Source organism: Pholcus phalangioides, unplaced genomic scaffold (genome assembly GCF_987345545.1).
Source record: "Pholcus phalangioides strain wild (caught in Gottingen) unplaced genomic scaffold, Ppha-v1.0 ptg000009l_1, whole genome shotgun sequence".
NCBI classification, from domain to species: domain Eukaryota; kingdom Metazoa; phylum Arthropoda; class Arachnida; order Araneae; family Pholcidae; genus Pholcus; species Pholcus phalangioides.
Genome location: NW_028301602.1, coordinates 35,513,537 through 35,526,172, shown reverse-complemented (window position 1 = coordinate 35,526,172; position 12,636 = coordinate 35,513,537). Strand labels below are relative to the sequence as shown.

The 12,636-nt window shown below is 35.8% G+C and overlaps 1 protein-coding gene across 4 annotated transcripts in view; it reads right to left on the bottom strand.

Moving 5' to 3' along the window:
• Positions 1-4,769: 4,769 nt before the first annotated feature.
• The window catches only part of LOC149082977 (sprouty-related, EVH1 domain-containing protein 2-like), a 69,944-nt gene continuing 62,077 nt past the window's right edge, over positions 4,770-12,636 (bottom strand). For all 4 annotated transcript variants that reach the window (XM_089236020.1, XM_089236021.1, XM_089236019.1 and 1 more), the window contains one exon: positions 4,770-11,936. In XM_089236020.1, coding sequence (XP_089092146.1) covers positions 11,019-11,936 — 918 coding nt within the window. In that variant the 3' untranslated portion in view covers positions 4,770-11,018. The remainder of the gene's footprint in view (positions 11,937-12,636) is intronic.

The window sequence follows — 12,636 nt, the reverse complement described above, 5'->3', positions numbered from 1 at the left end:
GACATTTGTATATCGATACATGTTGACTTCATTTAAATATCAAAGAGAGACTTTCTGGATATTAATGGCAAGACAAATCTTGCAACTCGGTCACACCATGCTATCAATACAACAAAGACAACTTTCCTTATAGCATGCATAATAGCCTGATATGCTGAGTAGAGCATATATTGCAGCCTCGCTAAAAAAAAAATGGACCAGGTTCAGTTCTTGATGGTGACAACTATTCTAACTTTTCTTTCCAAAGATCGTCTTACCATTAATATCCGGAAAGTCTCTTTCCTTGATGTGTGATTGGCTGAGAAAAAACCATCTCTATCCCATGGATTTTCAAATTGGTGTCCTGCAGAATCCTTAGGGCCTCCTGACATGGGGGATACTCACCCTGATGAGCAAGTGATTACCTAAAGGTTTCAAATGCACATAGTTAAATATCCATTATTTTGTGCGAGTGGTAGTTCTACAAGATGAAGTAGCTTTATTTTGGTAAGAGCAGATAACTTTGTTACTATACCGACAGAAAAAATAGGAGCTCTGTTTATCTTGGAGGGGGTATGGAGTTTTTGCTATATTCTATGCATGACCAATATTTAATATGCATTCCAGTCAAGGGAGATTATGGGGAGGCTGCATAACGGAGCAAAAATACAAGTTAAATCCAATGAGTGGTCACTCCATTGTACAACTTACACTGACGAAAATATGAAGAAATACTAGGGGTCACACTGCAAATGTTTCTTTCATCTAGCAAGTCACCAGTGACTGTCACTTTGGATATGTAAGGAGCTCTATAGAGATATCTTTCTATGGATGTGTTCGATCCTCTGTCTATCAGTCGTAAGATGAGGCCCTTAAAATTCCTGAAACCTGGAGAACTTTCAAAGAAAACTTTCTTGTTACTAATACTCGCAAAGCTGTTCTTTGTTTTGAATTTTAACGAGATAGTTTTAATGTGTCGTTAAAAAAATTCAGACCACTTGGATGACTAACCTGTGCAAGTATGTGAGTGACCAAAAGAATGAACGAGGTAAGAAAACTAACCTAGAAGGTGTGTAAGTATGTGAAAGAGAAAGTTTTAGAGACACTGGCATATTTATGGTGCTAGAGGGAGCAGCTAATCTGGGAGGATAAGTAGTCAAGAAAACTAGACTAGATTGAGTGGAGGAGGCAAAACTAAATTTTCCCTGGGCAAAGCCCTCATTGGAAGGCCCTTGTCAATTGCTTGAATTTTCGTGCAGAAAAATAAGGCATTTGCCTAAGTGGCACCTGATCCCATTGTCATGAAATGCTTCATATATCCAAGAAGGCCCAGTGAATCGTACTTAGCAGGCCCATACATTAAGATGGGACAGTTCATTAAAGAATACATACCCCGCAGTGCTTATAAAAATGTATACATATCAAAAGTGGTTCTGTTTTGGCTGGAAAATACTGTGTAGTGGCACCATCTGTTGTAAACATGCAAGGATTATAGACAAAGATGTGTGGCCATGCGTCCTCATGCCAAAGTTTCGAAATTTATGTGCCACCCTACTTCAACTCTCCCCCATATTGAGTTTGTAAATAATATCCTTACATTCGAACCCCTGCAGCCATCTATGAAATATAAAAATACTAAACATCAGCCTGTGCTTAAGATGTTCTGCTGGTTTAACTAATTTTATTTCAGTGGTAAACAAGGATCCCTTTTTTCCAAAGGTTTTCCCACATTCTCTTATTTCACATGCACAGACCTGTTTCTCTGTGCACAGAATTTTGATATATATATGGGAAATGGCAAAATAACATGCTACCCCATACAATATGGGGAATTTTTTTCTGAACAGCTAAACTCAGTCATTCTTCGGCTCTGAAACACATTTTATAAACTTATTCACCATGAAAAAATAGTGCCTTACTTAGTTACTTTTGTCTACAACTGATAATTGAGTAATATTAAATGTAAGAAACATCATTGAGCTGAAATCCCTGCTGCCTCCTTAACATTTAGTAATTGTGATCAAAAAAGGATTCAGACCAGAATTAAATTGTTTTCCCGAATCTTCCTTTTTCACAATTATGAAAACCCAACAGACTTGGAATTTGCAAATTTTTATTATTTTACTGTGCCGAAGCAGCAACTGTTAAAATTTTGAGGCAAACATAATTCAATAAATATTATTGCTTGTAAAATATTTAGTAAAGTCACATATTTTTATTCCGCACACCAATGAAAAACCTGTCACTAATTTCAATAGAAAAATTATAACAGTTGTGTTTTTCATTTGATAGGTGGCAGCAGGGATTTTTCTGAGTTCCATGATGTTTTTCTTCCATTTAATATAATATACCCTGGTGATATTTTCCAGATAGTATATTTTTGCTGATGAAATTATTTTGACTAGTTTATTGATCGGTTGTGGACAAAAGTAACTAAGAAAAGTGATTTTTTTTTTCATGGTGAATAAGTTTACAAAATATGGGCATTTAGAGTCTGAGTAACAAGGTTTAAGCTAGATAAAAAAATTCCTTTAGCAAAAAAGAAAAAATGGAAAAAAAAAAGCTTTAGCAAAATGCTAATGATTGATGGAGGTCTACTCGTTTTGTACCTCCGGTATGCATTTTTGCTAAAGTGGTTACTACTTCTTTTGCATTTTGCAAAACGTGCAATCGTAGCTTCAACCCCGCTGGGTACATGCACATATTTTCAGAGTTTATTCACAAATATTAAAATATGCAAAGTCATAATTTATCTCATTAGGGTAAGAACTATATTTATTATGCAGCGCATACTTTTACCTTGTGGCCCATCAGCCAGATGTTGGCGACCCCTAGCATATTGATCAACCAAAAAAAAAAAAACACTATACAGCAAATAAAAACGAGCATTATTTCGAAAAAAATTGTTTTTTTTATTTACATCCATTTTCCCACATGAGCTGTTTCCAAATATTTTTTCTTTTGTTGTATATGAATTTGAGACAATATTTTATCTGATTTACTATTCCAATAGAAAAAGATAGGTTCATCATTTCTTTTTTTAACAACATAGATATCTAGTTACAAGAATAAATTGCAGAATTCAATGTATTAATTTTCTGCTGCAATATTACTTCTTTCTTTTTTACACACTGTAATATATCTTCTCACTCAAATGATTTTTTTCCGCATTATCAACTTCAATATATTTATTTCCCTAGTGAGCAAATAGTTACAGGGGCGAGAAAAAAAAAAAAGAACCCGAAATAAAAACTAGCAGCTCATCACGTTTAAAATTGTTAAATTCGATAAAAACTGAACCTAATGTAGAACATTAACCACCATCAAAAAAAAAGAATAAAAAACGAAGCACAAAAAGTTTCTGTTAAACACGTAATACTAAGTCGAAATGGGAATTATTATTTTTGTTATATAATCCAGTAATTGAAACTGAAGTCACGTGTAAGCTCATTATGAAGAGAATGCGAGTTCACCAAATGCAAATAGTCAGCGCATCATACACTCTCGTACATATTTACATGCCTCTTTTGCGTAACAAGAATCAATGCATAACAAATGCCAATGATTAACAGGTTTTTTTTTGTGTTTCACGGTTGTACAATAAATATCTCGATTATGGGAAAAAAAACCACACTAATGTAATACAGATCACGATGAGACCTTATGCTGCGATATTTGATCCGAACAAGAGTAGGTCATTCTTTTTGAAAACAGGTTCAAAGTTATATTAGGGAAGGAAAAAAAATTAACTCTTACACAAACTTTATATTAACAATGTTTGTGTTCCCCCTCGCAACATAATGCGACAAACTTTTAAATGTTTTCAGGATATCCTGGTTTTCTCTTGATTGTAGTTGATATTGCTGCACTTTGGCTAAGCTTGAAAATTTTCAACAGCATTATTTACATCAGAATTCTGTTGTTTATCAATTGCAGTGGAGTCTCAAAAATCCGAGTCTGAAGAGTCCAGGTAATTTGGGTCCTGTTTCCTTATCCAGAACGCAACTTGTTTCATGAACTTTGAGTAATGTTGGTTTGAAAAGGACTTGACAGCTCCATTCTCAAATAAATTGAAATGGAAAAATTGGAGCAAAACAGATAAGATCGAGTACAAAGATCTGAAGAATTATTTTATCGAATAACTTTCCTTTTTCTATCACAAACTTTGTGAAAATGGTTAATATGAGTTATGTATATGTTTAGTGTGTGAGAGCTTACTACCTTCTCCAATTAGTGGTTGTTGAAAAATAGGTTACCAAGCTGTTTGGACATGGTCTTCTTTTAACCTCTAACATTTCACCCGCAGCTATGGCGAACATCTTCTGAAGGTTATTACAGATTGCCAACAAGACCCCCACTGCCGTCTTAACGCATGGCCCACTTGGAAACTTCATGAGTAGAGGGCGGGGCCCTCACAAAATTGAGATCTGGTTGAAATTTTTGAAAGTAAGAATGTAAATTTACCTGATAGGACCTCAGAAAATCACTTAGCCCATGATGCCCTTAACATGCCTCCCACAATTAACTTTTTCAGCTCAGCTAGCTGTACTTTATAATTGACTGGATCTCAGGCTCTCATTTCCAGATTTTCAAATCCTGGAAAACACTATAAAGGAATTTTTACTGCAGAACATTTTCAGGACTCATTGAAGAACAATATAAAACATTCTGCTTTGGAATACCGAGCTATCTAATGAATATTTTAATTAATTAACATAACTCTAATGATGATGCCAACCACTAAAGTTGGATAAGAAAATGAGAAGTTATACTGACCGCGGGTCTTCATTCCAAGTTTTTTTTTTTTTTTTTAAATTGGCCTTATGTTTCTATTGCTTTGTAATGGGTCTCTGGTCCTTTGGAGTAAAACAGACATCTTACCACACAATCCCTTTTTTTTCTAAGATAATTCCATTTTTAAATAATTTAAAGCTGTTTTCTGGCATCCATTCACCTTGAATCATTGATACTCTACTGCAATGACATAACAAACATTTAGTTTTCATCAACTTATAGGAAATGCTTTTGACATAAATGATCATTTCGTTTAAACTGATGCTCGAACACAAATTACAGAGAACCTTCTCCGAAGCCACGCAGTATGCAATACCTTTAATATATAAATATCAGCACTTGAAGCGGATAGGTAAAAATGACAACATATTTTAAACGGCTAGAATAGTAAACAATGAACAGTAACCCCCCCCCTTTTTAACTGAATTTTTATGCAATGTGCAAGATACACATTCAACATGAGTATCCAGATTTCATCACATTGATAAAAAGTTTCATTTTTAATATTTTGCATTCCACAATGCATAGAAAAAGACATGTAATCAATGTTATTTTAGGTCAATTCGAGACATACACTGGTGTCCAAAATTAAAGTGATATTTCACAATAATTCAGAATAGATGTCATTTATAAGAGATCATTCATATAAGGAACAGAGTGATGTATTTGGTATTCATTAAACGTTTGAAAAAGATGCATCAGGTAAAAAAAAATGACAGAAGCCTCTGTGCATTAAAATCATCGCTTTCAGGCAGACGTGAAGTTAAAAATAAATAAAAATAGGATTCTTAAATGGGAAAACATTTTAAGTAGAGACTTCTCAAACAAGATCTATGGTATACATTGCTGTCCTTACTCGTGGGCCCACCCAGATGACTCAATATATAATGAGATCATAATTACACTTTCAGCAAAAGTATGTAAACTGGTTGGCAGATATTTCTAGCCAGATATAGGGGATTTTGGAAAAAGATGCTTTTAACACGCCACTGGTTATATACAGTCAGGGCTTAACATATGGGGCATACCTGGGCACTGCATTAGGGGCCTCGTGACAATGAGATCTGGATATAATTTTCAGGAGTAAGTATGAAAATTCACAGGTGGGAATTTCTAGCCAAGTAAGGGGCCGCAAAAAAATTTGGTCTGAGGCCCTATGATGCTCTTAAGATGGCCTGGACTGATTTTTTTTGCCTGAACAAGCAATTTGCAAACTATTTTTTGGTATTATGCAACACATAACATGGGTCACAAAAACTCCCGAATGAATGAACGGCAGAATGCTGCAATCAGACTTACTTAGTTGCTGAGATCTCTTTCAGCCCAGCTTCGAGTCTGGAACAAAGTTTGCGCACCTAACAGGCTGAGTGCATATCTAGTGTTATGTAATTTTCAGTGCTGCCATCTACATTTAAAATCGTGAATGAACAACAATAACGATCTAACATTTGGACAGTTGTAGGTCTGATGTTCATGGCCAGACTTTTTCAATGAGCAGATTGGCTCACATTCACGCATCAAAGTTGGGAACACAGAAAACCAACTCCAGCCAATTAGCACTGTAGTGCCAGTGGGGTTCGAACCCAGATCCTCACATGATGCGAGTCCGTCACTGTGACCACTCGACCACCACAGCAGCTCATGGCACCTACTGTGAGCTAGATGATTTCACCAAAGCAGAATGTTTTGCATTGTTCGGCTATGAGCCCTTGGCTGACTGAAAAAATGTTTTGTGGTGAAAATTCCTATAATAGTGTTTTTTACACACACATTTCTTAAAATTCACCCAGATTGTTCTGCAGTTGCATTGATTGTTCTGGGACGTACTACAGATTTTGGAATATTCTATTATCTTATGATATACGCTTACCCCATGTCTTGAGAAAACATCATTACCCATGACTAATTAGAGCCATCAACCTTAATTTTAAACACGGGTGTATATGCTCGAAGCAAGATACGATGGGGGAACTTTTTCAAAAAAGCGGGAATCTGAAAACCTACAAAATGCCAAAAAAAATTTACAAAAGAAAAAAAAAAGAAAATAGCAATTGAAACCAGAGAAATACGGGGTTATAGACCTTCAAAAAATACAAAATTTCGCAAGCGATTTCAAAAATACTGATTCTGGATCAGAAAGGAAAACCTACATTTACCAGTTTGAAATCATTTTTTTTCTTATTTCAGATCGGTTAAACAACTATAAATACACAACTATACATCAAATGGAAAATTACAAAGCAGTTATCAAACACATCTTCCCAAAGATTCGCTACAAAGTAACACACACACGCGCATCCCACATACATATACAGACACTCAAACAAAAGTCAGCTTATTCAAACTTTTAAGCGATAAATTTATATACAAAAAAATTGAAATGATAAAAAAAGTGACTAGTTTATACGATAGAGAATACGCTCGTTACTATAAATTTCCCGATATCTAATAGATGAAAATCGATACAAAAAAATATCTTGCAATTGGATTTTTTTTTGTCAAAATTAGAGAAAACATTTGAATATTTGTATCCAAGTATTTTACCAAATCAAATTCTGCTCGGAACAAAGACTTCTGTAGTACATACATATTTCCAGTAAACACCATAATTTTGATATTAGAATTGATAAACCTCTGAAAATATGGAGAAATTATATGCCTGCATTACGTTTTATCAATGTATACATTTCTTGAAGAATAAGATAGAAGAAAGTAAAATCTGTATAGGTATGAAGTAAGACAAAAATTGATCCAAATGATTAGCAAACGTGGTTAAAATATCAAAAATCAGATTAATTTATGGAATTAAAAGAAACTTAATACATCGGTTAACCACCAGGGCAGACAAATTAGGCAGCTGCTCAATTAATTACTCATGTTTTTTTTCACTTTTTCCGGACTTTACAACCCTTCACCAGGTTGCTAGACACAATTTATAGATATTTCATGTCCTCAGACACCAATTTAATAACCACAAACAGAAAATCTTAGGTGACAAATGTAAATTTTTCAGTCTCCCACAGCAAACCTGGCATTTGTCAAGCCCCGGTAACCCGTGAACAACAGGAAACTTCAACAATAATAATTTCATTCCATAATTTTTCACTTTTGAAATGATGTAATTTCGATACATAATCTCTCGAAGGCACTCATCAGAATAAGCAAAATCTCCAGAACAGCAAGTCATCTTATACAAACACGGATCTTTCAATTCCAGTGCAGGAGAAACATCTTCAACTTATATTTATTCACACATTTAAATCGGGAAAGGGAGAAGGGAATTATATTTGGAGGGTCGACAATCAAAGTGTCAATGGAGTGCACAACTTCGCAAAACTAAGTATTACTTTCCTGAAAGCCCACCCCCTAAAAAAAAAATCAACTTTCCTTTGAAATGATTTTTCGCTTATAAAACACTTTATAAAAGACCAAGTGGTGCACAACATCTGCTCCCACAGACCCAATGTGGCTTGCCAAGAGGTTCCATCCAGCACGTGAAAAATGTTCTGGTAGAAAAATACCAACGTACGCAAAACAATAAATACATAGGCTCACCACATTTCCTTCATGAAGATAATAAATAAAGTTGCCAATTAAAACCAAAAAAAAAAAAAAAATTGTCAACGGAAAATACCAAATACAAGTAAAATTGCTGATTATAGCAAAAAAAAAAAAAAAAAAAAAAAAAAAATTCAAAGGCGTTTAATTTACAAGTCATGAAAATAATTTTCAAAAGTTCAAGTAAGCCTTGATGAAAGAAGTAACGGAGAAATGGGATGTTTTATGAAAGAAGTTGGGACAACCAAAATTATATGCGTGCAAATGCCTCCTAAAATAGGGTCACACGGATATATATACAGAGTACATAGGTAAAAACACATGCAACATTTTACTGCTGAACCACTGATCCTAGAGGCATACTTCCAATTAGAAAAACTATCAAAATAATAAGTATAACTCAGATACATCATTCATGTTTCAAAGGGCTTTTAAGTTATTAAAATAAAAGAATAAACTTTTATAGTCCCAGTGTGCCAAAAAAAAACCCAATTAAAATGTTGTTACACTGTCTTTCCTGATGCCAAAAAAAAAAAAACTTATTTGTAAGTGAGACATTCAAATTCGAAAAACGAAAGAAAGTCGGGAATAAACGGGATTAAGTGAAAAAAAAACCAGCTATGCACCCTGTATATGCAAGTGTCTGGCCCATGAGTGAGAAATACAGCATATCTGGCCCACAGACAGAGTAAGCTGTGCACCCTCTGCTTTAGACTGCCGTATTTTATAAGCAAAAAAAATATTTCAAGGAAAACTGATTTTTTTGGGAGCTTTTGAGAAAGAACGCTTTGTTATGCAAAGTTTCACTCCAGTGATTTAGACCATTTTGATTCTCAACCCCTCATTTAATAGCAAATTTCTTACTGCCTTTTCCACTGGTTCTCAAAGCGCTGCTAAATAAGAATCATACTGAGTCAAGAATATTTATTTGTGCCTACCTGGCAATTAGTGGGAATTAAACTTATTTAGTCAAATATCCACACAAATATAACTGCAAAGAGAACCTCATGAATGTATGACTGTTAAGGAAAAAGAGCAACAGGCATATGAATCATCAGAAGAAGGGAAGCTAAATGACCAAATAACTAAGATAGTATAATGGCAAAGGAGCCACCATAACTATGAAGTCAAGTCATAATTATAGCAAGGTAACCATGAATGCCAAACACTTGAGAACCACTGCACTAAACAGCAGACAGCCTTCAAAATAAACACAACAAAATTTTAAGGAACAATACATCATATTATTAGGGACATTAGACCATCGTGTGATCAAGTTTTTTTGCCTCCACATTCCATTCACACATAAAGAGAAGACAATAATTTCCTAATTCCACAGCATCATTGGGAGATACTGTTACTTGTATGAATGGAAAGGAAAAAAAAATTGCTTGACCACAATGGTCTGATATCCCTAGACCTTCAAGAAACGATGCAGTGAAAAATTGTGTGATTCATAACAAACTTTTGTTTTATTGTCAACAAGCATTCAACATAACAGAATTGGAAAAGAGATTCCCGGGACAAGAGGCTGTCATTGGTATGAATTGATTTTCTAAATGTTCTCTCAACAGTAGCTGGCATCATTAAGCAGTGTCTAAGTTGTGTTAATGGGCACTAAATTCAAAGATTCGTTCCTATCCACAAGTCAGACACTTTTCAACAGTTAACCAATTATCACTATTCAGTTGTGTACTTATGCTTTTTCTGCCTGTCCTGGCCATTGTGAATTTTACACTGATGTCCTCTCAAGTGTTGTTTTATGTATGAAAGAATGTGATTGGACAGGAGATGCCAAGCAATTTGATCAGTTGTCTCGTTGATGGCTATGACCTGGATGTCTTAATGTTTTTCGTGATACAGCTGGAGCTTTTACTTCACTAAAATTATACACCATGAAAGATAATGATGGTGGATGAAAAGCAAGAGGGAAAAAGTTATCCTGGTAGCTTGGGATAACCCCAGTGCGTAAAGTTGGGGTCATCTGCAGTTTTCATAGAACTGTCCAGATGATGCCAACTACTGGTGTCGGAGAACCACTGAGAAAACTAACCCATACAGAAGACAGTCTTTTGCCATCCTTGCTAGAGAGCCACTCTTCCAATCAACAACAGCAGTGAAAACCTTACCAATTATAACAAAATCAATTTATAATTTAAGGGGAAGGGGGAAGATAAGATACTTTTTACATTGGAAAAAAAACCAATTTTATCCCACAAATGAAACAAAAATCAAGAAATGATTGTCTCTCTGAGAATTTGAATCATGTTCGTGTCATATGATGATCCCCACACAATCCCGACAGAATCCCACGTGAAAACTGAAAAAGCATTCCCTCCCTAAAAATTTGATTTGAATACATATAGCAGTTGTCAACAGACTTTGGCATTTATATATATATGTATATATAGTGTAATCAATACACTGAAAACACCCGAAGCCAGTAAAAAAAATGTAAGCTACTCAATACAATACTGAAAGCATATTACATCATATGGGGAGAGGAGTAGAGGGAGGGAAAGGTGGTGCCAAAAAGACAACATGAGATGACTATCACAACATATTTTCTCACAACAAGCATTTCATGCACGGATATTTTTTTTCTTCTTCAGAGATACATAAAAAACGTACAGATATATTTCATGGAAGATGAATACTCAAGTCAAGCTTTTTTTTAAGTAATGACATCAAGCAGGTTCGTGCCTGCCACCACATACTCCACATTCGACCCCACATTTGTGGCATGCGCGACAAGGTATGTAGCACCAGAGACATGGCACAAACAATGATAACAAAGCGAGCGCGCACCACCTCTTTGTGCAGTGGTGATCGGAGTTGTCACAAGAACAGGGATGTTCGTTGAACTCCCCTTCGCTGTCCGACATACAATGGTATTCCATGCACTGAGCACAAGAAATGCAGGTGGCTACATTGATGCAGTTCAGCACTTTATCAGGTGCATCTTTGCAGCTGCCGCGGTGATTACTGGCTTTAGTGAAAGTCTCAAGACAGTGCTGACACTGCATGCGAGCCGGGGCAGAGACTGCGCTTCTCCCACTTCTCCTCCAGTTCTTTTTCTTCTTGCCCTTCATGGGGAGACGCGGAACTGGCTGACATCCAAAAGTGTTAAACGGTTGAGGTGGTTTCTTTAAGCTGAGCATATCAGGCTTGTAGCTCTCTACCATGGGGTAAGAGTAGCTGTGTTCGGATCGGTTATTGGCTTTGTCTCGCGATAGCTGCACGTATGAGTTCAACTCACTACTGACATCAATCTTATCGATGTCTAAAAAGCAGTCTCTCCTGCATTCTCTGGGAGCTACAGACGAATCTTTCTTCCAGACATCTTCATTCTTGCTCTTTGGCACAGAATAGCCAGGAGGGCAATGACCGCTATTGTTACCAGGATTGCTGCTTGGCAGACGATATGGCCTAGTGAAGTTCATGCAATGAAGATGATGGTGATTGGCATGAGGGTGAGAGTATGGTGACGATCCAAGATCTGAGTGTGTTGAAGGAGTTGCCATGCCAGGCCTCATGGACCCTCCACTGCCGCTAAATGTGCTGGATGTTGATGATGATCTTGAATCTACAGGAAGCTCGAGAGTCTACAAAAAAAAGATGAAAATACAAAAGGTATGGATCAGCTCAACAACAAATAAGGTAACGCCACAATTCAATGCTTATTACTAATTTCTCGGTCATTCATTTTTTAAAATCTTATCCACAAAAAAAAAAAAAAAATTCTTTGATATAACAGTGTTTCACTCTATGCGCTCCAAAGTTATCATTTTAAACAAAATTCCTTGGTGTGGATAAGGGACCACTGATATATTATTTGCTGCCCCTTGGAATAGAAATAAATATTTTCCAGTTTAATTTTTTTTTCACTTACAATGGCAATCCCGAAATATCTCAGATTCTTAACCTCTTTCAGCAGCAAAATCCTGAGATATCTCGTCAAACTTAATCGACTTTTTATTTCAGCCACCCTGAAATATTTAGTCATCTAAAAACATGAAGTTGTTTTTACAGCAAAACATGTTTTCCACTCCCCTCCTATAAACTGCCAGTGGGCGGAGTCAGCTCTTGTGCAATCCTAATATGTGTACATTCATCCATATTAATGAAACCCGAAAACTTTTCTCCAACTCCCAACCCCATCTTGTCTGTAATCACCAAAGAATTTGTTAATCGCGATAGTACCCGATCGTGTTGACCCAAATATGTTGTAAAAATTTTGTGGTTTTTTTTGACACAAAATAAAGTGTTCCAGACTTTGCCTCGAAGCTGGGCTGAAAGAGATCT